This window comes from Mytilus trossulus, chromosome 13 (genome assembly GCF_036588685.1).
Source record: "Mytilus trossulus isolate FHL-02 chromosome 13, PNRI_Mtr1.1.1.hap1, whole genome shotgun sequence".
Classification (NCBI taxonomy): Eukaryota; Metazoa; Mollusca; class Bivalvia; order Mytilida; family Mytilidae; genus Mytilus; species Mytilus trossulus.
The window spans coordinates 22265614-22293574 of NC_086385.1; the positions used below are offsets into that span (position 1 = coordinate 22265614).

At 32.4% G+C, this 27961-nt stretch overlaps 1 protein-coding gene across 1 annotated transcript; it reads left to right on the forward strand.

Moving 5' to 3' along the window:
* The first annotated feature begins 1870 nt into the window (after positions 1 to 1870).
* Positions 1871 to 27637, forward strand: LOC134694627 (pre-mRNA-splicing factor CWC22 homolog). Its single transcript, XM_063555663.1, has 19 exons — positions 1871 to 1944; positions 8680 to 12379; positions 12760 to 13112; positions 15181 to 15381; positions 15826 to 15954; positions 16457 to 16550; positions 18069 to 18197; positions 18408 to 18543; positions 19413 to 19516; positions 20288 to 20390; positions 20713 to 20775; positions 21201 to 21290; positions 21928 to 22070; positions 22395 to 22472; positions 22962 to 23114; positions 23518 to 23645; positions 25382 to 25483; positions 26457 to 26617; positions 27095 to 27637. Exons 1-19 carry the CDS (start codon positions 1937 to 1939, stop codon positions 27520 to 27522), a joined length of 6303 nt encoding a protein of 2100 aa, XP_063411733.1. The 5' UTR covers positions 1871 to 1936; the 3' UTR covers positions 27523 to 27637.
* The last annotated feature ends 324 nt before the right edge of the window (positions 27638 to 27961 follow it).

Genomic DNA, 27961 nt, shown 5'->3' on the forward strand with positions numbered 1-27961 from the left:
ATGTGTATATGTTTGCACGCGGCCTTATCAACTGACCTACAATGCTACTTACATCAGCTTCCAATGAAACAGGAGAGGTATAGATACAAGCAGGAACAAATATATTTATTATGTTCTCAGTTACAACCAATTATTTGTATGATACAATTAAATCCTTCAGCGAGAAATTAAAGTTTGATCTCTCTATTTGCCAAAAATGTATATTGAAAACAAATTCAAGATGTAATACTAAAAAAATCTTCAAATTATAATTTGTCAATCATTGAAAATGATTCCATGTCTTATGATGAACCTGAGAACAGTATATCTAACGGTAAATGTATAATGTACCGTATATGTTCCTGCATCGGCGAGCACAGCACATTTAAACCTTTTTGATGTCGGCAAACGTCACCGTAGTCAACTTTGAGATTGAAAATTTTGTTATGATCAAAATCAAACAAAAAGTGTAGATTTAGACTAAGAAAATAATATATCAAATAACCCAACGCCAACACAAAAAGTAAAATCCCAAAAATATCATACTCCGAGGAAAATTCAAAACAGAAAGTCCGTAATCAAACGGCAATTCAAAAGCTGAATCAAATCAAACGAATGGATATAACAACTGCCATATTCCTGACTAAGTACAGGCATTTTCTTATGCAGAAAATGGTGGAGTAAACCTGGTTGTATAGCTATCTAAACCTCTCACTTGTATGACCTTTGTGCTTTCTTTTGCAGACTTTCGAGTTCAGGACAAGTCTGCAAAAGAAAGCACAAAATTAAGAGCCACAAAGTGAGAAGAAGAAGAAAAGTTGAAACTCTTTCAGACTATTTCTGCAATGTCGCCAATACCTGTCCAACCAGAGACATATACATATATGGGTAGATATGTGTCTCTGGTCTAACTATTTGCGTTTTTCTAAATGCCCCACCAAGCTGCCAATACTATAAAAAAAAATCTTCATTTGACTAACCTTCAATGCACTATCGTTTATATTCGTTTGTATTAACAGAAAGTTCATTACATGGCTGATAAAACTTTCAAAAGGTTGACAATATTTAAGCTGAAAATCCAAAGTCGACCATTTGACATACACCATGTTTGAAAATATATTAAACATTATCCGTTGAGATTTAATCGACTGCATTTAAAAAATGATAAAATTTCATGTTTCATGTTATCTATGGTCAATCAGGTGTGGGGAAGCTATATACATGTAAGACTATATGAGTATGCATCTAATCAATCAGCAGTCACTGGCAAATATATGATAAAAATCAGACCCATATATAAGTTGAAAACGAACTGAAAATGCCTTCATTAGAGATTTTTTTTTAGAAAGTTCTTATTGAAGTAAAGAAAATCGATTTTACTTATGTAAAAAAGAAGATGTGGTATGATTGCTAATGAGACAATTCTCCACAAGTGACCAAATGACACAGAAATTAACAACTAAAGGTCCCCGTACGGTCTTCAACAATGAGCATGCCGTGTTTAAATTGCTTATAAGATTTATAAGATAAGATATTTTTTTCAAATAAGGTCCCCAGGGGGTATATACACATAAAATATATATAATTGTTACAACATACAGTATTGTACATGACATCTATATAATAAACCTTAATTATTCTATTGATATATATTCATACAGCCGGCTATTATATGCTAAATAAACTGAAAAGTATTTTTAAGAGTTGATACTCCATATGATTACGAACTATTTCTTTTGATAAATGGTTGCGTATAATGCAGGTAATGATTGTTTTACATTTTCCCAGTATTGTCAATAAATCCCATGGGATATCAAAGCCGCGATTGGCAATGTTGTTAGTTGGTGATTCGAGAAAAGGCCGCGGGATATACACATAGTGTCAAAAATATTTTTAACCGGAAGTGTATTTTTTTATAGAAGAAAACGAGAACGGATGAACTTCGTTGAACTACAATATGCCGAGGTATTTTGTGTTATATTGTGAATTAATAGGGACAAATGACATGATCAAAGCTCTATACATTTGATATAATCCTTTAAATATTATTTAACGTAAACTTTGATTATCAAAAGACTTATTTCACGTATTAAACCTGGATTTTTATGACAAAAATATCTGAAAATTTCAGGGGAAAATTATTATTTGTGAACATACATGTTGCAGGAACTAAATAAAAGCTATAATGTAATAATTTACAGAGAAGATCACACTAAAACTATAAAAGTTATACAACTAAAATCGAAAAATATTGTTTCATTATTCACAAGTGTGTGCCTTGTAGAGAAGACTATACCTTCTAAGAAAGAAAGAAATGCAAATGTCCTTTGGCTTATCAATTTCATACATCAATCCTGATAAAAAATTGGTTTAGGTTTGGTAAGGTTGAAACTAAAGTATAGTACTGCTAGCCTGCCCTGATGAGACTTGCCAACGATCTCAACGTTTAACATGTTTTTCTGACATTTCTGATCAATAGACCACTTTCGAGTTCATCCGTCACCGAAAAAAACTCGTCAATTATACGCGCCTTTATCACCGTCATTTGTGCGTTTAGGGGCGTCGTCACTTCCTTACAATGTTGAGCGAGTGGTTGGAAAATTATAATTCTATATTGTACGAATTATTCGGCAAATTGAATTCTGAAAATAGACAATCAACACTGCTGTCATTAGGGGATTGTCATTAAGTACCTACAGAGCAACCATTATTTCTAGAATATCCTGCACAAAAACGATCACTAAGACGCTTGATGAACGTAAATAGTGCAGGGATACAGGCGAGCCCCTCGATCTGGTAAATGACGTCATAAAGGCGTGCATAATTGACGAGTTTTTGCCGGTGACGGATGAACTCGAAAGTGGTCTATTTCGAGGCATGACATGTACATCCACTTGGTCCATAGGATGTTTTAGCCATACTGCCACATCGTCAATAGGACATATCCTCCATACTTTATAATGAATAAAAATATTATATCGTCTGGAAATATGAATTGTATGCGTACAAGGCTTTAAAACAGGTAGAAAGAGTGGATTACATGTATATTGTAGGTGAGCAAAATTTTAACCTATTTTGAACTGAGTACATTTACTAATAAAATGAATATTTTGAGGCAATGTGTGGTTTTTCTTTATACTGCATATCCTACAATATCCAAATGAAATATTTAGGGTAAAACCCACATTTAATTGAATTCTAAGTGAACAAAATATAAATCTGTAAAACTGTACTATTGATGACATCATTAAATAAAACTCTAGACAGTAAGACTATCAAAACATTTCGCATGATCAACATCTTAAACCAGGCCATATAGGGTCAGTGACTGTAAATGTATATCACAAATAGATCATTTGCAGTATACAAGTATTTGTCCTATTGTAGTTGTAACATTGACATGTAATATGTACAAGTTTGTCATTTCGAAAGAGTCAATATTAATTCATTGCTTCTCACAAGGTACCTTTTCATTGCTTATTCCTAGGATCATTCAATGCCAGTGAGTGGACAAAGTAGCACATTTACATCTTTTATTATGACTTTTCTGTTTCACCAAACATGCCAAAAAGGACATCATGTCAATCTAGTTTTTACACAGTTGCTCCGAAATTTTCTTTTTATATAAAGTAAAAAAAAGAAACTTTAAATTGAATGTCATATAAAAACCCAAACTATTATGTATTTACAATTGTAGCAAGGCTTTTCACCTCAAGAAAGAATTATAAATAAAATAATTAAAACCTCAAATCAAGTAATAGTTAAGTCAATTGTTAAAATATTTAATTTAATTCTAAAAACGGATATATACCCAAAATCATGGAAGGACTCGTATATAATCGCACTTCATAAGAAGGGAGACAAATCTGATCCCAATAATTACAGAGATATATCTGTAATCAGTAATCTTCCTAAAATATTCAATGCTGTACTCAATAATAGACTAATCACAGTTGTGGATAAACAGCTGAATAACTGTCAATTTTGCTTCAGAGAAAACCACAGAACTGCTGACAGTATTTTCATATTAAAATCTTTAATTAATAAATATATACACAAAAATAACAAAAAAATCTATGTATGCTTCATTGACTTCAGAAAGGCATTTGACTCTGTATGGAGGACAGCCCTTCTATATAAATTATGCAAAATGGGAGTAGGAAAGTCTTTTTACAGAGTAATAAAACAACAATATTTAAATACAAAATCCTCTTTAAAATATAAAGATCACATTTCTGACTATCAGAATCTAAGGAGGGTCTCCAAAATAGTCTAAATAAAGTTTCCATGTTTTGTAAAAACTGGCAGCTTTCACTAAACATAAATAAAACAAAAAGTATGGTCTTTTCAACAACAAAGCAAAAGCCTGAAACATCTATACTTGTATATAAAAACAAAAAAAATAGAGAATGTTTTAGAATATCCTTACTTAGGTCTGCTGATTAAATCAAATGGTAATCTCAGTCATAGTACAGCTGAATTAACAAAAAAGGCAAAAAAGGTTTTGTTTTCTATTAAAACATATACTAATTCTCTTGCATTTTGGCAGCCTTCCTATCAGAGTGTCAAACAACTTATTTGACACCTTAGTGAGACCTATATTGTTGACTTATAATTCTGAAATAACATATTTGGACTCTTATATAACATATTTCAAAGCTAAAAAAGAGCTTTGGTTTCTGGAAAAATTGTGAACCCATTAGATTTTATTGACAAGACTCCAATAACTTGCATCTTGGTTATTGCAAGATTACCCTTGGCACTAACAAGAGTGCCTCAAATTTTGGTACAAGGAGCGAATTGGGAAGACTGGCTATTGAATGTCATATAAAAACCCAAACTATTATGTATTTAGCAAGGCTTTTCACCTCAAATTTGAATCCCTTATCACATGAATCTTTTCAATTAACTAAAACTTTGGATTCTAGTAGTGGCTCCTATTCATGGTTCACTTTTGCAAAAGATATTCTTTCTGAATTTAACATAGATATAGATAGACTAAAAACCTGTGATAATTTAACACAATTAAAAAATATTAAAAGCTATATTAAACCCCAAATAAACTCATACTACAACAACCTGTTGATGGATAAGTTGAGATCTATTGATGATAAAAGTAAATTAAATTTTTATAAAGGACTTGAGCCAAATCTATTGATCAAACCTTACCTCTCTAACTCAAACTTTGAATTTAGAAAATTAATTACAAAACTTAGAATCAGTGACCATTCATTATTAATTGCAAGTGGAAGGCATTTTAAAATTCCTCGCGAAGAGAGACTTTGCAAAATATGCAAAGTACTAGATGATGAGAAACATTTCTTAATAAATTGTTCTCATAATTCAAATATTAGATTAACATATTTTAATTGCATTAACAGAGAAAGTAATTCATTTGCTAATCTGATTATTTCTCACTGACAATGACAAAGTTATATATATACTTAACCCATCAACACCAACACAAGTGAATAAACTAGAATCCTTTATAAAAAAGTCAATGGAACTGAGAACAGGGGACCCTTTAATATTTACCTGAATTTGTGTATATATATTGAGTTACTTAGTTATTGTCTTTATTTGTTTTTGTTGTTGTTATATGTCACAAACTGTCAAGTTCATATGGCAATAAAACTTTGAATTGAATTGAATTTAAAACTTTTTTTATTTATTTTTTTGCTCTTTAACACAACATAGAGATTTTTGTAAGTTTTTGTTAACACAAATTCCTGGGTTGTATTTTAATAAATACAACTTAATCAATGAAAACACCAATATTCCGAGAGTAATAGATTATAATTAAGACGAAACAGTACTATTGACTTGAACTAGTTCTACTATATATATAGCTAAGGAAGCACCTCAACTACAAAACTTTTATTCCTATTCTATTATTTGAAAAATGTTTGAAATAAAATATTTTGGTTTATTATTAAATCCATTTGAAAAGAGGGACTAGGAAATTTTTGCCAATGACTGTAGAATTGACAACAGATCAAGAGGTTGTCAAATTTAAAATGGCATAGTAATTAAATAATATTGGATTGTTGGGTGATATTTGCTCTGACTGCACAAAGTGACTATTTTACGGCAAGAACCTGTTGAGTCAAATGAAACAAGTTTCTTTTATATTAATTCTTTTTTTAAATTATTGAACTCATATATATACATGATATATATAATATACATGATATATATATATATTTACTTAACTTAAGTTATGTATGCACGATTTTTATACGACCGCAAATTTTGAAAAAATTTTCGTCGTATATTGCTATCACGTTGGCGTCGTCGTCGTCGTCGTCGTCGTCGTCCGAATACTTTTAGTTTTCGCACTCTAACTTTAGTAAAAGTGAATAGAAATCTATGAAATTTTAACACAAGGTTTATGACCATAAAAGGAAGGCTGGTATTGATTTTGGGAGTTTTGGTCCCAACATTTTAGGAATTAGGGGCCAAAAAGGGCCCAAATAAGCATTTTCTTGGTTTTCGTACTATAACTTTAGTTTAAGTTAATAGAAATCTATGAAATTTTGACACAAGGTTTATGACCACAAAAGAAAGGTTGGGATTGATTTTGGGAGTTTTGGTTTCAACAGTTTAGGAATTAGGGGCCAAAAAAGGGCCCAAATAAGCATTATTCTTGGTTTTCGCACAATAACTTTAGTTAAAGTCAATAGAAATCAATGAAATTTAAACACAATGTTTATGACCACAAAAGGAAGGTTGGTATTGATTTTGGGAGTTTCGGTCCCAACAGTTTAGGAATTAGGGGCCAATAGGGACCCAAATAAGCATTTTTCTTGGTTTTCGCACCATAGCGTTAGTATAGGTAAATAGAAATCTATGAATTTAAACACAAGGTTTATGACTATAAAAGGAAGGTTGGTATTGATTTTGGGAGTTTAGTCCCAACAGTTAAGGAAAAAGGGGCCCAAAGGGTCCAAAATTAAACTTTGTTTGATTTCATCAAAATTGAATAATTGGGGTTCTTTTATATGCCGAATCTAACTGTGTATGTAGATTCTTAATTTTTGGTCCCGTTTTCAAATTGGTCTACATTAAGGTCCAAAGGGTCCAAAATTAAACTTAGTTTGATTTTAACAAAAATTGAAACCTTGGGGTTTTTTGATATGCTGAATCTAAAAATGTACTTAGATTTTTGATTATTGGCCCAGTTTTCAAGTTGGCCCAAATCGAGGTCCAAAATTAAACATTGTTTGATTTCATCAAAAATTGAATAATTGGGGTTCTTTGATATGCCAAATCTAACTGTGTATGTAGATTCTTAATTTTTGGTCCAGTTTTAAAATTGGTCTTAATTAAAGTGCAAAGGGTCCAAAATTAAACTAAGTTTGATTTTAACAAAAATTAAATTCTTGGGCCTCTTTGATATGCTGAATCTAAACATGTACTTAGATTTTTGATTATGGGCCCAGTTTTCAAGTTGGTCCTAATCCGGATCTAAAATTATTATATTAAGTATTGTGCAATAGCAAGTCTTTTCAATTGCACAGTATTGTGCAATGGCAAGAAATATCTAATTTCACAATATTGTGAAATAGCAAATTTTTTTTTAATTAAGAGTTATCTTTCTTTGTCCAGTATAGTAAGCAAGAAATATCTGCAAGAATTTTTTTTTAATTGGAGTTATCTTTCTTTGTCCAGAATCAACTTAAATCTTTGTTATATACAATATACAATGTATATTCACTTTTTACTACCAACTGATAAATTTAAATAATCTTTACCATTCATTGATAACAAGCAGTTTTTTTACATCTTAATATTTTATGATGTATTTAAATGAGTAGTAATTGTTGCTAACTCCATTAGAATATTTCAATTGAAATTAGTTTTGGAATAAGGGAAAGGGGGATGTGATTAAAAAATTGGGTTCAATTTTTCTCATTTGAAATTTCATAAATAAAAAGAAAATTTCTTCAAACATTTTTTTGAGAGGATTAATATTCAACAGCATAGTGAATTGCTCTAAGAGAAAACAAAAATTTTAAGTTCATTTGAATACATTCATTCTGTGTCAGAAACCTATGCTGTGTCAACTATTTAATCACAATCCAAATTTAGAGCGGAATCCAGCTTGAATGTTGTGTCCATACTTGCCCCAACCGTTCAGGGTTCAACCTCTGCGGTCGTATAAAGCTACGCCCTGCGGAGCATCTGGTTATATTTATTACGAATATATAATACATTTAATATAATGTCATGAATGTATTATCGACTAACAAAATTGCATTCAGAGATTGTTGAATGCAGGCTAATAAACTTTGAAGTTGTTATCAAAGTTATCTGGGTTGTAACATTCATAAACAATCAACACCGAGCTCAGCATGTGAAGCACATGCCAAAAAAGTGAATTAATAAAGCCTAGATAATTTGTTTTATATACAAAAAGAAGATGTGGTATGATTGCCATTGAGACAACTCTCAATAAGAGACCAAATGAAATGACACAGAAATTAACAGCTATAGGTCACTGGATGGCCTTCAACAATGAGTAAAGCCCAAATACTATAAATTTCCTAATTCTTTAAATACTTACATTTAATTGACATTATTTGATTTTCATGGTTTCAAATCAAACATACAAATTTCATAATGTTTAAATTGGATCTATATTGGGGAATCATCAGTATTCTTAAAAGTATAATCTGAACAATATCTGTATATTTTCAGATTAGCAATAGAAAGACGATCATCAAACAGTAAGACCAAGATATCTCATAGAGACAGTTCATCTGGTACCTCTGATTCTGATTCAGATAGCTCATCTTCAAGTGATTCCTCCAGCAGTTCATCAAGTAGCAGCTCTGGTTCTCATAAAAATAGGTCAAGAACGAACAAGACAGACAAGGCACGAAAATCAAGCACAGATTCCAGTTCTTCAGATGAATCCCGCGAAAGATATTTGAGAACAAAATCCAGCGTAAATTTAAATCAACAACCAATAAGGAAATCACATGATCAGAAACAAAGATCTCGTTCTCGTGATAGAAAAAGGTCAAGATCTAGATCAAATGGCAAAAACAAGCAAATTTCAAAGTTGAATGACAGAAAGTCAAGTGGAAAATTGGTCAGTGATTCTGGTAAAGAAAAATCAAATAAGCCCAGACAAAATTCCCCAAACAGACGCTCAAATCGTAGATCAAGGTCAAATGACAGAAATTCCAGACAAAGATTAGAAGGTGCACAGCGGTCATATGCAACCTTGATGGATGACAGATCACCAAACTTTATTCCACCAAGGTCAAGATCACCTGATGATAGATTTAGACGAGGTAGATCTCGGTCCCATAGTCCAAGAGTAGATCCAAGATATTACAAGAGAAATGATCATGGTGACTATGATGACATAAGACACCCAGATGATAGAGATCATGTAGATTTTGTAAGACCTGATCATAGAGATGACTTCAGGGATTATGGTAGGGATGGTCCTAGGGAATATGGTAGAGCTGGTTCCAGAGAATATAGAAGAGAGGACCCAAGAGATTTTAATCGAGATGATCCGTGGGAATTTGGAAGGGAGGGTAGTAGGGGTTTTGACAGAGACAATTTTAGGGACAGAAGACATGATTATAGAGAATATGATGGGGATCGAGGGAGTAGAGATATTGAGAGACCACATGGAAATGATATCTCAGGGTCCAATAATATCTGGAGTTCACGTGAAAGAGGTGAACAAAGACAAAATAGACATCAAGAAATGGCAAGAGATAAAGAGTTTTTGGAAAGAAACAAATCAAGTTGGACAGATAATAATTCTCCAAGAGAAACTGAGAGAAAATCTTCCAGTAATAAAAACAGCAGCAGATCTCCAGCTCCAGGATCAGGGATGAAATATTCAAGAGAGCGTGAGACAATCAGATTAAAAGAAAAATCCAGGGAAGATCAAAGGTTATCTAAGGAAAAAGGAACAGGTGATCAGACAGATAATAAGTCATTAACAAAAGACAAGGCTTCAAAAGACAGGAAAGAAGAAAGGAAGAGTTCTGAAACAAGCAGATCTAGAGATAAACACAGGGGAAGTAGGTCACCAAGCCATAAAAAATCTAGGACAGAAGACAGCTCAAAGGAAAGTGGAAAACCTAGTGATAGCAGAGACAGCAAAACAAAAAATACAAAAAGTAGCTCACCTGAAAATAGGAAGAATAAATCGGAAGTTAATGAAAGTAGGTCAAAGTCGAACCATGCCAGTGACACTAAAACAAGATCAGATGATAAAAGAATTGACAGTAAGTCAAAGTCAAATCAAACCAGAAGTAGGTCACCTGATAATAGGAAAAGTAGGTCATCAGATGATAGAATTAAAGACAGTAAGTCAAGGACAGATCAGAAAGAAAATGAATTTGCTAAGAGAACTGGAAGTAGAAACAAAGAGGATTTGCAGAAGAAAAATGATAACATTACTGAAAATCAAGGTTCAAAATCAAGAAAAAAAAGTTCCTCATCACCCTCAGATAGCTCATCTTCAAGTAGTTCAGAAGATGATAGCAGTTCTTCTTCATCTTCATCATCAGAGGATAGTGAACCAAGAAAGAAAAAGACCAATATCAAACAGTCTACAAAATCTAAGCCAAGACATGATAGTTCAAGTGAAAGTGATGGTTCACCACAAAGAAGAAAAAGAGGCGAAAAGGAAAAAGAAGGGAGAGCAGAATCATCATCAAAAGGAATCAGGTCTCCAAATTCGCAAAAAAAGGAGAAACTTGGAGATAGGAAAAGTGACAGATCTCTAAAACAGAGGAGATCAATTTCTGATAGTCCACAACGTAAAGAGAGCAGGAATAGTCCACAACGTAAAGAGAGCAGGAATAGTCCACAACATAAAGAGAGCAGGAACAAGGCTTCAAGGAGACATGAAGCATCAAGATCTCAGAGCCCACCAAAGAAAGAGAAAACTGTAAATAAGAGTCGGGAAAGTTCATCTAAAAGACAGGAGAGATCTGATTCTGAAAGTCCACAAAAGAAGAGTACTACATCCAGAAAATCAGAAAAGATACCAGCTAGACGTCGAGATCAAAGACATTCAGCCTCTGCTAGTCCTGTAAGAAAAGATCACAGAGGGTCTATATCTGCTAGTCCTAATAGAAAAAGAGGGGATAAGAAAAGGTCTCCAAGTCCAAATAAAGATAAACAGAGTGGGAGGAGATCTGGGTCAGATAGTCCAGAAAGGGCCAAGACAAAAAGAAGTAAGGAATCTTCAACCTCAAATCCAGCACAGAGGAAGGAAAAAGAAGAGAAAAGGGTGACTTCAAAAACTAGATATAGGGATAAATCAGAATCCAGAAGTCCACAGCCAAGAAAATCTAAGACTCCTGCGACGATGAAAGATTCAGAAAACAAGCAAGATGATAGAAGTGGTAGAAAAAGAGCTGATTCACAAACTAAACCTGAAAGAAAGGACTCTCAGAGAAGAGGTAGAAGATCTAAATCTAGGAGCCCACCTCTCAGTAAAGAAGATAGAAAACGATCAAGTTCTGGTAGTCAAACTGAAAGGAAAGACTCACAAAGGAAAAAAACTAGTGCAGAAAAAGACACTCCAAATTCATCTCCCAGGAAACCTTCCTCAAACAGTAAAGAGAAAACTGGGGGTAACAAACAATCACCTGAAAAGTCAAAATCAAAGAGATCTAGTCCAGAACAGAAAAGGGCAGCTTCCTCATCTGATAGTCCTTCTCCAAAGCCAGTCACCAAAAATAGATCAAGGGCAAGGTCTTCTTCTGTTAGCCCTGAAAGGAAGAAAACAAAAGGGTCAAGATCGTTTTCAGGGAGTCCATCAGGGACCAAAGCAGATCATAGAAAACATGATGAAGACAGAAGGTCAAGGTCACCTTCATCAGACTCATCACAATCACATTCATCTAAATCACCCAAAAAAATAAAAAGTCACTCAACAAGAAGCACTCCTGTCTCTAATCATTCCACCCATAGCTCATCTTCAAAACAGAGACAAAAAGATGACTCTAGCAAAACATTGGAAAGTGTCAAGGATCTTGAATCAAGGTCTCGTTCAGCTTCACCTACTGTAAAACATGCTGATTCAAAGAAAGAATCAGATCAAAATGATAGAAGTTTTGAGTCTCAAAAATCATCTTCACCCCAAAAGCTGAATGTGAGTACTAAATCTGGTGATAGAAATAAAAGTCTTACATCAGGAGTTGAGGATCAATCTTTTGGAAATGAGCCAAGCTTTACAGTTGAAGCAGGGAACCAGTCCTTAGTATCAGACGGTCCCAACACATCAATGGACAGTGTAAAGAGATTGGAACGTAAACATGACATGGCCAAGTTTGAGAGTGAGCCAGAGAGTGGTGAGATTACTAGCAGTGATAGTGAAGATGAGAGACCGCCAGCAATTAAAAGTATTATACAGGTAGGTTGTCTTTTTCTATCAGTCTGTTAGTATATTACTAAATACTTACCACCAAAAAAAGATTGAAATGCATGATAACCAACATGCCAAGTGGATTTCTATATCTGAAATTGAAGACTTAGTTGAATTAAGTGCTTTTATGGCTTGTAATTTTATCTATTGAAGAAATTTCCTTTTTAATAATAAATAATTTTTGTAGGATGATCAGTGTCAAACTATAAACAATGCAGCATCTTTCTAAAAAAAAAGTTTATAAATGTCTTTTTTTATGAACACATTATAATTCTGATTTTAAATTGTCATTCAAGATTCATGGTCAATTATAACTAAATATTCAATATCAATTTTCATTTAGATTCAATGTCAATTTTTCATTTCAGATTCAAGGTCAAAACCAAAAAGAGGAGGATGAGTCTGATGTAGATGATGATGGTCAGAATCAGCAGCCAAGGAAACGCAAACACAGTAGTGAAAATGGGTCAAATGATGAAAGGAAGGAGAAGAAGAAGGAAAGAAAAGAAGATGAAGGTCAAAGGTCATCATCAAAACGGAGAATTGATGAAAGGCAAGATTCTAGAGGTGACAACAGGAGACGTATGAATGATGGTAGAAGTAATCACTACAATGATAGAGGTGATGATAATGATGACAGAGATAATAAGAGAAGGAGGAGAGATCCAGAGAGAATGAGGGGTGGATATGGGGATAGAAGAAGAAGGCCAGAAAGTGACAGGTAATTTATAAATATGTACATCCTTACTTTAATGAATGCAATAAAAATAGAGAGGTTACATACTAACCAACTTAGTTTGAATATTAAATTGAAGCAAAACTGTATATACATTTTCCAATTGCTATTCTTCTTTGAGCTTTTTTCAGACGCCAATTATTTTCTATAATAGATAACAAATAACTTAATCATACAGAGGTATTCTATGTAGACATGAAAATTGAAATCAAATTATGTAGTATATGGAAAGAAAAGTTTTTCTATATTATTATCACATAAGGCAGATTTTACAGTATTGTGTTCTGTCTCCTACTTTCATGTTGCTAACGTGACAGAGACAAAAATGAGTAACGTTAGCGACATTTGGACATGTCACATGAGCAACAACATCTTTTAAAGATAAAATGTATGCACACAGTGATGTTTAATATATGCCTGGAGTAATAAAATTGTACAGTCTGGTTTAGAATTTCTAAATATACAGAATGTCATTTGCAGGTGTACTTTATATCAAATGAATACACAAGAAACCAATTCGTAATAGTAACATTAGCAACATCTACTATCATGACATTACGTTTTGTTGCGAACGTCTTTTTGATGGACGGAATACATTTAAGGTCCTCTTGTAACGATATTACATACAACTGACCTTCTTTGCTTCCCCATCATGTGAAGGAACTGACTCCGAATCTATTTCTGCAAAGGGCGATATTGTAACTCCTATACAGGAGAGTTACAGATCTAAATATATGTTGCTCACGTGACACTGATTTGGACGGAAACCTCGAGCAGTAACGTTCGCAAAAAATAAAACAGCCAATGATATTGATTCTTCAAGTCCTTTGACCCCCTTACGTCATCCAAATTTAATATGATTGCTATTTTCAATTATTTATAAAACCCGGGATAAAAATAACTACAATGGCCTGTCTGAGAACCAACAAGAAAATTGCGATCGTGACATACCACAATGGACGGAAAAGATGTGACGTTAGCAACAATATTATTAAATTACCTTTTTTAGCCTTTACCAATAAAAATCTGCCTTAAAGTTATGATTAAAACACAAAAGAAGACTTTTTATTAAAATATAAGTCCCTGTTATTAGGCTCAACTTATAAATAATACTTCAAAATTCCACTCCAAATAAGCTGGATGTCAGTAAAGTAGGTCATGATGTCTATTCCATGTCCAATATTTTGAAATTGAAAACCCTCTAATTCTAACAAAAAACACAAACACAGAGTTATTTTTATTTTTATTTACTCAGAAAGACACATTTTATTCAATAACATAATGCACTACTCCATTACACAGTCTGTTTCACAGTTTCAGCAATTGCTTTTTTGATGGATACAAAAAAACAATAATTCCTTCTTATTGTAAAATCTGCCATAAGCAACACGACGGGTGCCACATTTGGAGCAGGATCTACTTACCCTTCCGGATCACCTGAGATCACCACTAATTTTTGGTGGGGTTTGTGTTGTTTATTCTTTAGTTATACCCCCGCTTTAAAAAAGGGGGGGTATACTGTTTTACCTCTGTCTGTCCGTCCGTCAGTCAGTCAGTCCGTCCCATGAATATTTTTCGTTGATTTTTCTCAGGAACTACAATACAAGGATTTTTGAAATTTGGTTTCAGGGTTTATCTAAGTCAGCTATACCGTGTGATGCGTTTTCAGATTGATCACTTGACAACTTCCGGTTTACCGAACACTTGTATGATTTTACACATGATAGCCAAGTTGAAAATTTTCGTCACACTTTTCTCAGGAACTACAATACAAGGATTTCTGAAATTTGGTTTCAGGGTTTATCTAAGTCAGCTATACTGTGTGATGCCTTTTCAGATTCATCACTCGACAACTTCCTGTTTTTTTCTATGTTGTGTCATGTGTACTATTGTTTGTCTGTCTTTTTCATTTTTAGCCATGGCGTTGTCAGTTTATTTTAGATTTATGAGTTTGACTGTCCCTTTGGTATCTTTCGTCCCTCTTTTATTATTATTGAGTGAAATTAAACATTTATCTTATATCAGAAGTATAATTCTTTAGCAATGCTTTCAGTGAGTCGAGGAAAAGAAAATCAGAAAATCTGAACACCAGTAACAATGCTGATGACCAGCGTCCTGGTGATACTGTAGAACCTCCCGCCAAAAAGAAGCCAGCAGACGACAGCTTGATGTCTTTGACAACGAGGACAGGTGGTGCTTACATTCCTCCAGCTAGACTAAGGGCAATGCAGGCAAAAATTACAGATAAAACAAGGTATAAAGTAAAACAAGCCTATTAATTATTATATTCTTTCTTAAGAAAAGGGGGCCATTTTGCAATCATCTTGTCTGTTAGTTAGGTCAACAGATATTTTCATTTCTGTCTACTTAGTCATGCTGAACAAAATTAATTCATTTTTGGTTAGCAGGTTGACAGTGATGCACTTTCAACTTTTCAGATCGGCCAGACACCTGCTGTTTTGTTTTCATATACTTTGAAATACAATTGGGGCAATGCTTAGCATGTCAATGTGTGCAAAATTTTTACTTCTTTTAGAATGAATTTCTTTTATGACTTAATGTTCCATACAAACATCCAGTATTTCTTTTGAACTTGTATTAGTACTTTTAGTAGTTTGAAGAAAAATCCACATATCATACATTAATTTTTTACATATTTGTGAAAGTGCTTGTTTCAGTTTTTCTTTGTACATTTCAGTATTGAGTACCAGAGAATATCTTGGGAAGCCTTGAAGAAAAGTATAAATGGTTTAGTGAACAAAGTTAACGTGTCCAATCTCATTTTCATTGTCAGAGAACTGTTCCAGGAAAATATTGTCAGGGGAAGGTAAGATTTTCATTGTTAAAGAAGAACTGTTCCAGGAAAGTTTTGTAAACAGAAGGTAATACTTTCATTGTAACAGAACTGTTTCATGAAAATGTTGTCAGGGGAAGGCATGATTTTCATGGTTATATACCAAACACTTACATGTACATCATTTTACACATGAGAAGCCAAGTTGAAATCTTTCGTCATATTTTTCTCTGAAACTACAATACAGGGATTTCTGAAATTTGGTTTCAGGGTTTATATAAGTCAGCTAAAGCGTGTGATGCCTTTTCAGATTCATGGCTCAACAAATTCCTGTTTACCGAGCACTTACATCATTTTACACAGGAGGAGTCAAGTTGAAAATTTTCGTCACATCTTTCTAAGGTTTACTCTTTCTTACTATACCACATCTAATTTTTATATTGACCACTTGCAACAAAATTGGTTGTTAACATATTAAAAGTTTCTGTTAGAAAACAGGTAATGTTGAATTTGATATGTTTATTTTGTTTGGCAGGGGGTTATTAGCCAGATCTGTGATACAAGCTCAGTCAGCTTCGCCTACTTTTACTCATGTGTATGCAGCATTAGTGTCAGTCATTAATACAAAGGTTAGTATCCTACTTGTCCTCTTAAACGTCATTTTTTCTATGTACTTACTTAAAATATGGTGGTTTGTAAAGATGAAGAGGCCTTATTTGAATAGCTTTAGTATTTTAAATGCTGATGTTCTTTTCCTATCTCAGATACAACACAAGTGTAATAGTTTTGTATATGGCAGATTTTACAGTATTGTGTTCTGTCTCCTACTTTCATGTTGCTAACGTGACGGAGACAAAAATAAGTAACGTTAGCGACATTTGGACATGTAACATGAGCAACAACATCTTTAAAAGTTCAAATGTATGCACACAGTGATGTTTAATATATGCCTGAAGTAATAAAATTGTACAGTCTGGTTTACAATTTCTAAATATACAGAATGTCATTTGCAGGTGTACTTTATATCAAATGAATACACATGAAACCAATTCGTAATAGTAACATTAGCAACATCTACTATCATGACATTACGTTTTGTTGCGAACGTCTTTTTGATGGACAGAATACATTTAAGGTCCTCTTGTAACGATATTACATACAACTAACCTTCTTTGCTACCCCATCATGTGAAGGAACTGACTCCGAATCTAATCCTGCAAAGGGCGATATCGTAACTCCTATACAGGAGAGTTACAAATCTAAATATATGTTGCTCACGTGACGCTGATTTGGACGGAAACCTCAAGTAGTAACGTTCGCAAAAAATAAAACAGCCAATGATATTGATTCCTCAAGTCCTTTGACCCCCTTACGTCATCCAAATTTAATATGATTGCTATTTTCAATTATTTATAAAACCCGGGATAAAAATAACTACAATTGCCTGTCTGAGAACCAACAAGAAAATTGCGATCGTGACATACCACAATGGACGGAAAAGACGTGACGTTAGCAACAATATTATTAAATTACCTTTTTTAGCCTTTACCAATAAAAATCTGCCTTAAAGTTATGATTAAAACACAAAAGAAGACTTTTTATTAAAATATAAGTCCATGTGATAAGGCTCAACTTATAAATAATACTTCAAAATTCCACTCCAAATAAGCTGGATGTCAGTAAAGTAGGTCATGATGTCTATTCCATGTCCAATATTTTGAAATTGAAAACCCTCTAATTCTTACAAAAAACACAAGCACAGAGTAATTTTTATTTTTATTTACTCAGAAAGACACATTTTATTCAATAACATAATGCATTACTCCATTACACAGTCTGTTTCACAGTTTCAGCAATTGCTTTTTTGATGGATACAAAAAAACAATAATTCCTTCTTATTGTAAAATCTGCCACATATAGAAATGGCAAAACTATTTTCTTGCAGAAAAATGATGTGAACAGTGATGTTAAAAAATTCCATCTGTTTTGAAAATATAAGGTTTTTGGCGAAGTTTAGAATTTTAAGAATGATACAATTTCGATATATTTTTAATTGGTTTATATGTTATATTTTGATTTTATTTTCATTCGCTGGTGTTTATGATAATAAAATAAAAAATGATAAACAATTACCTTTAATATTTCAGTTTCCACAAGTTGGAGAGTTGATATTGCGACGATTAGTGATACAGTTTAGACGTGGATTTAAGAGGAATGACAAAAGTCTTTGTTTATCCACGACCAGATTCATAGCTCACCTAGTCAACCAACAAGTGGTAAGATCAGATATAATGAAACATCAGGATATTAATGAAACATCAGAATATTAATTAAACTATTTGAATTTAATGGACACTATCATAAATTGAGAGAATGCATATTTCATTAAATTTATTTATTGTTTCAGGCCCATGAAGTTCTATCATTAGAAATATTGACCTTGTTATTGGAGAATGTTTCTAGATATACATGTTTTATTGTTTCAGGCCCATGAAGTTCTGTCATTAGAAATCTTGACCTTGTTATTGGAGAATTCTTCTGATGATTCTGTAGAAGTAGCTGTGGGGTTCCTGAAGGAAAGTGGACAGAAATTAACAGAGGTCTCACCAAGGGGAATTAACGGTAATAATCAAACTTCGTGCATGATGAGATTTAATCCTTAAAAAATATGAAGTACTCAGAAGATGACTTGGACATTTTTGTTAATGAGTGTCAGAAAAAAAGGTATGAGAGAATAAATTATACATTTGACAGACATTGTAAGTAAGTAAGTTCGTCATCGTTTATCAAATACCATTACACATGCATTACAGATAAGTAGCAAGTAGCTTTTTTGTGCACTAATAATTTATATCGTAGATGGGAGGGGTATATTCTAGATAAAAACTAATGATGAATTGGTCTTTGTGGAATAAGGCAGTTTGTATCTTTTACGATGCTAATATCAAAAAGAAGGTGGGGTGGGATTGCTAATGAGACAACTCTTCAAAAGAGACTGATTGACACAGAACTTACCAATTATAGGTCACTTTATGGCCTTCAATAATGAACAAAGCCCATACTGCAAAAGAAGGACAAAGATACCAAAGGGACAGTCCAACTCAAAAATGAAAAAGACAAACAGACAAACAATAGTACACATGACACAACATATAAAACTAAAGAATAAGCAACATGAATCCCACCAAAAAACGGGTGATCTCAGGTGCTCCGGAAGGGTAAGCAGATCCTGCTCCACATGTGGCACCCATCGTGTTGCTCATGTTATAACAAATTCGGTATATAGTCTAATTCGGTAGATCACATTCATGAAAGGGAAGGGGATTGTAGTTACGACGTAAGGAGCAAGTTAGTTTGTAAAAGGTCTTTTATAAACTGTCAATATTAGCTGATTTTGTTAATAAAAAATATTCTTTGGCACTGATAAAAATTGTTAAAATTCTAGCAAGTTTCCACACTACATTCTCATAAAAGAATTTTTTATTTTTCAGCAATATTTGAGAGATTGAGGAATGTTTTACATGAAGGACAGATTGATGTCAGGGTGCAGTATATGGTAGAAGTTATGTTTGCAATCAGAAAAGATGGATTTAAGGTAAAAAAAAACAATGATAGATTCAGAGTAGGTTGGTACTTACTAAAATGATTGTTATTTCTTGAATAGTTTATTTAGAATCATTTTCATGAGAGGTTAAGTGCTATAAAACCAGGTTCAATCCACCATTTTCTTCATTTGAAAATGCCTGTACCAGGTCAGGATTATGACAGTTGTTGTCCATTTGTTTGATGTGTTTTATTATTTGATTTTGCCATTTGATAAGGGACTTTCTGTTTTGAATTTACTTGGAGTTCAGTATTTTTGTGATTATACTTTTTTTCATAACAGTGTAGACAGCCACAATACTTTTTTTGTAATAATACTAGATTATTTACCTTTAACTTGTTTTTCATCAGCATCAGATAACAGTGATTTGATGCTCACTCAGTCTGTCAGAGGCCTTCTAACGTGGATTTAAATAAAATAAAAGAGTAAAGTACATGCAGGTACATGAGAAGAAAAAAAAGAAATTTTAAGTATTCAACATTTAATTCAACAATGTCCATTTTGTTACTCCACTGATCAAAATATATAAGAAGAAATGGTTGAGTGCACAAGATACTAGTTCAACCTTCTTTTAAATGTTAATGGCAGATCTTTGTCAGAATAAATAACTCACTACTTGGCTACATTTAGTGGGATCTTTAGTTTGACTAACATTCAAGATACTTGTCTATTATGATTTTATGTCATGTTTTTTGTGTGTGTTAAATCAATTGGAGGAATCATTCAAACTGGTATTAATGGTTTCTGTATTTTATTATTAAGGATCATCAGTCAGTTGTTGAGGAACTAGATCTTGTGGAGGAAGATGACCAGTTTACTCATATGATGACGTTAGAGGAAGAAGGAACACCAGAAGAAATGCTGAGTAAGAATTCACATGTTTATATGTGAACTATAATAAAACCGGAAAAAAAATGACAACCTGAATTTTCATCTGCTATTTTGATTTTGGTAGAGAATTTGTATTTTCAAGTATCTTTATAAGTCAGTTGTTGAATTTACTGTTTAATTGGAAATATGTTAATTTTTTTGTTTAATTATTTTAATAAAGATAACTTCTCATTTTACTAGTAACTTCAACTTCAAATATTTCTATTGAAGTTTATCAAGTATGCAATGTTGTTTTCTATTATAAAAAGTATAGCTTGAAAAAACAAAATGTTAATGGTATTTCTTTATATTTTCAGATGTATTCAAGTTTGATCCTGACTTTGAATCTAATGAAGAAAAGTACAAGACTTTAAAGAAAGGTAAGATCAGTGTGCTTATTGAAGGAATTAAACAAGTTTGCATTACAAGCACACACAATGGATGTCATTTCTACTCACTTATAATTAAATATCATGTAAAGGTCTACTTTTTCTGGAATATTTTTGTATGTCATGTATGTGTGTCTAGTTTGAAACGACCATTTTACTTTTGGATTGAGTTTTCTTGCATGTCTTTTAAAAAAAAGCTTCTAGTGACTTAATCAGCATGAGTCTCACTCTAGATATTTGAGCATATTAATGGAAGGGTTTCATGATAAAATTTATGTCATGTTATTCTTCTATCAACACTATAATTAAGATGTAAGTCAGTGGTAATTGTCATTTTGGATTTTTTGTTCATTATCTGTCAATTCATTTTGAAACTTTTGTGAAATAAATATTTGAATCAATTTTGTTTTTTTCAGAAATATTAGACGAAGGCAGCTCTGATGAGGAGGGTGGAAGTGGATCAGGATCAGAATCGGAGAGTGATGAAAGTGGAGGAGAAACTGAAGGTAATGTAGTTTCAAACATACACAAACAATATATATATAAATATAAAAATATGGCACTCTAGGATATATTTGTAATTCTGCTTTTAGTAAAAAAAAAAAAAAAGAAAGAAATAGCTAATATTAGGTTTTAAAAAACAGTTTATCACATTCAAAATAGACAATTTACTTCAGTGAATTGTTTAGTTACAGATATTTGTGAATATATTTTTAAGTCGACAGAAGATTAATGTTTAATTACAGATATACATTAAAACAAATCTGATTTAGGAGAAAAATATTCTGCAACCAATAGAGCAAAAATTATTATTGTTATCTCTAAATGATTAGACATTTATGAGAATAAATGTTCTACAAATTGTGGGAGGAATAGTATTGCTGATGTACATGAATAAATTAGGGAAAATCATACTGTTGATGTTCAGTAAAAAAAAAATGACATTAGATACATGAGACATGTTAAACATGAGGAAAAGATTCTTAAAATAGTGCAATTTAAAGAATTTAAATTTGTTAAAAGTATATACTGAAATTAGGATGAATTAAAAAAATAAAAAATTCAGTAACAAATTCACATTATTAGACTGCTAATGTAATACCAATGTTAAGTTTACTGTAACTTGTACATTATATTTTCTAGAAGCAAAGCAGACTATTATAGACAACACAGAAACAAATCTTGTGGCCTTAAGAAGGACCATATACCTCACCATACAGTCAAGTTTGGACTTCGAAGAATGTGCTCATAAGTTGTTAAAGATGAAAATGAAACCTGGCCAAGAAGTAAGTGTGTTGTCATAGGGTTGCTGTCTCTAGGATGTTTTTTTTTGTTCTTTATGGTATTTTGTTTTCCAAAACTTTTATAATCCTTTGAACTATTCATTAAACAACATTTTTCACTTTTTCTATCTTTACTATGTTCATTTTCAAGCCACATGAAAAATTTGAAAAATACATATATTCAAACCTACCTCTACTCTTAAGTTACTTAGCTTGCGATCAACAAGGACTGAATGAAATATAATTAATCTATAGATTTGTAGTTGTCCTAATGCGTATATCCCTTGCTCTAACACATTTATTAAATGTACAATGGTTTTTTTTCAGATTGAGCTTTGTAATATGATATTGGATTGCTGTGCTCAACAGAGAACTTATGAAAAGTTTTTTGGTTTATTAGCTCAGGTGAGTGTTAAATTATAGCTGATACTCAACTTTTAATTCTATTCTGCATCAGTATTCACATTATAAAAATGCTATTCTGCATCTGACAGTATTCACATTATAAAAATGCTATTCTGAATTTCAAGATTTAATCGTTTGAGGTCTTTAAACATTTCTGGGCTATTCCAGAAAAAAATGTATGGTGGGGTTGGAAGGCAGTTTTTGTCAGCACCCGCCACCCAAACTATTGTAATTGAAAATTATAGTGCATTATAGTGTGAAAAATTGCTCTGATACCCATCACCCATGTATTATTAATACAATGTGCCTTCCAAACCCCCCATACATTTTTTTCTGGAATAGCCCTCTATTCACTTTATTAAGTATTTTTTGGTTAAAGCATTTTCTAAAGATGTTTGAGTTTTTTGTCTTGTAAAAGAAATAGACTTCCTTTTTGCTTGTATACTTCTATAAAATGATTAACATCTTATATATTGTTAATTTTTTCAGCGATTCTGTATGATTGATAAGAAGTATATTGAACCTTTCCAAGAAATGTTTAAAGAGCAGTACGAGACCATACATCGCCTGGAGACTAACAAGTTGAGGAATGTTGCCAAGTTCTTTGCACATTTATTGCACACAGATGCAATATCTTGGGGAGTAAGTTTCCTGTTTAGATTTCTTATTTATAAATGATATAACTAGCAAACAACATGTTTGATTTCAAAAGGTAAAAATCGAATGGTTTGTGCTAATTGATTGCTAATAAGAGCTCTAAAAGTATCTATAGGACAAGCAATCAGATTGCTATGGGGGGTCAGAGTTGGAAAACTTATTTCATAGGTCTGCCATTTTGCAACTATTGTTTGTGTCAGCTGACATTTAAATTATATTCGTGTTTAGGGCAGACCAATAATCAAAATGAATTACCTCCCTTTGACTAGAATGATCAATTATTACAAGCTATAAGCAGACAAGGTGCATATTTTGTGCTCATGAAGAATCTTATTATTTACTTGTGTGAGTGCTTTACTTTATAAAAAATATCTCTCTTCATTTACAGGTCATTACCTGTATCAGGTTAAATGAAGACGACACCTCCTCAGCAAGCCGTATTTTTATCAAGATTATGTTTCAAGAGTTATCTGAGTTCATGGGACTGCCAAAGTTAAATGAGAGACTCAAGGATCCGTAAGTTATATTTAAACATTTTGATTAGACAATTATTGTAGTGTTGATGTTAAGAATGTGTGTTTAATACACAGCAGAGTCCTTTTCATATCATGCTCTTCTCCGGACATGCATGTTATATATGTCACTGATCTTAAAACACAAATCTATCATCTTGATCATTCTCTTATAATGTTCTATTACAATTATTTCAAGTGAACACTTTATAATAAGTTTTCAAAATTCATAGGTCACCACTTCCAAAAACTTGAAACACAAAACAAGGCAAACGGATAGTGATTTTCATTTCCCTTACATTAGACATACACTTCCATGGTGAAAGTTGAATATTAATATTAGAATGTACTTTGTTAAATGTTATGGTTTAAAAAAATAGGAAATTAAGATCTAGAATTTTGTAAAAGCATGTAATTAAATAACAGCCCCTCCTATCAGTTTAAGAATTTTTATGCCCCACCTACGATAGTAGAGGGGCATTATGTTTTCTGGTCTGTGCGTCCGTTCGTTCAGGTTAAAGTTTTTGGACAATGTAGTTTTTGATGAAGCTGAAGTCCAATCAACTTGAAACTTAGTACACTTGTTGCTTATGATATGATCTTTCAAATTTTAAAGCCAATTTGGACTTTTGACTTCTATTTCACGGTCCACTGAACATAGAAAATGAAAGTGGAAGTTTCAGGTTAAAGTTTTTGGTCATGGATAGTTTTTGATGAAATTGAAGTCCAATCAACTTGAAACGTAGTACATATGTTCCCTATAGTATAATCTTTCTAATTTTAATGCCAAATTAGATTATTACCCAATTTTTTGGTCCATGATACATGCAAAAGGATAGTGCGAGTGGGGCATCCGTGTACTTTGGACACATTCTTGTTTATTGTTTCTTTTTATTGTATGTGACTTATAATTTTGAATGAAGCAGGGAATATGACATGCTGCTATATGAATACCTTTGTTTGTGATTTGAATCAATCATGATTATTAAAAAAAAAATCATTCAAATAAAAAAAAATTGGTCTGTGCAGTTAAAAGTCAATATTCCAATGACTTCATATATAATCGATGCAGATTGCTAGTGATATAACTATGTCTTACAAACTCAACAGGATGTAATTGTGAACATTAGCACATCTACAAATCATATAACTTGTTATTACTTTCTCCCAGCAGGTTATGACTTTCAAATTTATTTTTCTCAGCTATTTGTCTCCACCTACATTCTAAAGGTGAAAAATTTATATTTGTTTCCCCATGTGCCTGAAGTGTTAACACCTTAACAACTCCAATCTAATGGGACTCCTGCTGAATATGTGAGAAATAAGAAGAGTTTATTTGACTTATTGTTACATGATGCTAAACTTAATTTGCACATGTTAAGATTGTTTCTAAATATAATACAATCTGTTGTGAAAAAAGGTCATGGCATAACCATTATAATTGTTTGTTGGATTTTATTGAAACCCAAGTATCCTAGTTCTTATCTGACAAGGCATTGATTTTTCATAGAGATTACGAGGGAAGACATCAAGATTATAGGCAATGAAATAAACTAATGAAGAGGCTTTGCAAATCAAATTTATGCAGATTTCTGTATTTAATTAAAAATTAATTTTCTTTCTTGTAATTCCTTCAAAAAGAAATTCTCTAACAAGCAGAGATTTTTGTTTACATATGAAGCCATATTAAGAATAATAGTCCTACAGCCAACCATTTAGTATTAATTATTTCTATTTCAGGACATTACAAGGTTTCTTTGAAGGCATCCTACCAAGAGATAATCCAAAGAATACAAGATTTGCTATAAATTTCTTCACAACAATTGGTTTAGGTGGACTGACGTAAGTCAACTTTGATGTTATTTTAAATAATAGATAAAGGATTACACTATTTACTATCAAGTTCAGTGATAAAGGATTACACTATTTACTATCAAGTTCATTTAAACAAGTGGTGAGGTGAAGTGATGTAGTTTTGATACAAATCTAAATCTAGGTATAAATTATTCACAATTGTACTCAGTGGTGGATCCAGGGGGTGAATAGATGCCTCCTTTGAATGCTAAAATATTAAAGATATCAACGTTTTCATTATATATGAATTCCAAGTGTCAAAATGTCTAAAAATGTGTTCCCCTTTGCTTTACTTTGTTCTATTTATATTCAATTATCAAAAGTTATGACCCCTTTTCAAAAATCCTGGACCTGCCCCTGGTACTATCAATTCAGTAAATCAATTGATAAGTTGGAACTGAAGTTAGTGTACAATTTTGTTTTTGAATGTATGACAAATCTAATTTACTGTCAAAAATTTTGTTGTAAGACCACATTTTATGTTGATTTATCTACTACTTATACGACTTAAAAAGTAAAATCACAAAAATACTGAACTTAGAGGAAAATCAATTTGGAAAGTCCATAATCACATGGCATAATCAAATAACAAAACGCATCAAAAACGAATGGACAAGAACTGTCATTTTCCTGACTTGATACAGGCATTTTCAAATGTAGAAAATGGTGGATTTAATCTGGTTCTATAGTGCTAACCCTCTCACTTTCATGACAGATTCATTAGACTCAAAGAGTTTGAATTCATGTTTCTGTCATTAGCACATGTTATTTGCAATATTGTCAAAAAAGGTGGTATTAAAGGGGCTAATTTTTGCAGTGATGTGTTTTCAACCTGTAAGGCAGGAGGTAATATTGGATGCTTTATAACCTGTATCATTTCTTCTTTTGTATAATTATAACTGATATTCATATTGATTTTTAAGATGAATTATTATAAAGTATTTATGAACTTTGTTTGCAGGGATGATTTACGAGAATGTTTGAAAAATGTCCAGAAACCAGTCGTTGAACAAGAAGCTGCAGAGGAGTCTGACAGTTCATCTTCATCATCGTCCTCATCATCTTCTTCATCAGATGATTCATCTTCATCAGACAGCAGTTCTGATTCTGATTCTAGTTCAGGTAATGTCTAAAATGTCATACACAAACATAAAATTTTCATCACATTTATTTACCAAATGAGAGAGGGTTTTAAATAGTAAGCAGTAAATCAGTCATATTTGCTCTGCAAAAAATATATTCTATGTTTGTATGTCTTCGTCTATTTTATATATTTTCATGAGTGTCCATTATTTTTATGCTCCCTTCCTAAGTAGAGGGCATGATGTTCCCTTCCTTTCATCTGTTTATCCTTTTGCAATTCAATCTGTCCTGTATCAGGTTAAAGTTTTTGTTGAAGGGAGATTACTGTTAAGTGGTGATTACATGTAAATCAACTTGAAATTTAGAACACATGTTCATAATTATATGCCAAATTATGGTTTTGACCCTGACTTTACAGTTCACTGAAAAACTAAAAAGGATGAGCTGGTCCTTTAAACACAATTCTTGTTCAATTTTGTGTTAAAATTTCTATAATAAATCATTATAAAATTTTAGGAAGTTCGTCAGATGAACAATCCAAGAAAAAGAAGATCTCAGCAAAACATCGGAAAAAGGTTGGGGATAAAAGAAGAGGGAGCAAAACTAATGGGGATATTGAAGAACAACATACAGATAAAAGATCATCAGAAAAAAGTAGAAGACGTGGAAAAGAAAATAAAGATGATTATCGTAAAAGTGATAAAGAAAGGGACGATAAAATGGATTATAGTGATCCATGGTCGAGGCAAAAAACTAACAGTGAAAACAATGTTATCAAATCAAAGAAAGGTAACTCTCATAAAAGTAAGAGAAGTGAAAATTCGCCTGAAAAGAGGAAAAAGGAAAAACATCATGACAGTGAAAGGAGGGACAGTAAACGTGACCAACGACAGGAAAGACATCGAAAGAGAAGCCTCTCACCAGAGAATGTTAGAAAACGATGAAAATAAATTTGATTTATTTATAAATATGATTTATGCCTATGAATTTATTGAGGGGGTGTCTGGGTTTGTTGAGAGATCACTGTTCATAGTGCTATTAAATTATCTCATTATTGTCTCAACAGCTTTACTTTCTGCCATTTGTTGTTCAAGGGACTGTGTTGTGTAGATGATTGTCATCTACCTGTCCTTGATAGATTATCTCCCTTTAGAGGAAGAACTGATGAAATGATTAAGAAACGCGATGATAACACCTATAAATAGGGGGTGAGGCTGTAATTTAAAAACATGTTGACACATCAATAGAGATTTCTTATGGATAAAATCCCTTTTAGTTTCTTTTTAAACATTTTGTGAAATATATCACTGAAATACTTGTGGTTTCAAAATAGAAAGAAATTTAAATACGTCTTTCATATTCATTTCAAGACTGAAGATTATG

What these genes read in the sequence shown, in the direction of transcription:
- LOC134694627 (XM_063555663.1), top strand. An exon ending in TGTCAGTCATTAATACAAAG is followed by an intron (nt 16,551 to 18,068) that starts GTTAGTATCCTA and finishes TTAATATTTCAG; the next exon opens with TTTCCACAAGTTGGAGAGTT. An exon ending in TCAGAAAAGATGGATTTAAG is followed by an intron (nt 19,517 to 20,287) that starts GTAAAAAAAAAC and finishes TTTATTATTAAG; the next exon opens with GATCATCAGTCAGTTGTTGA.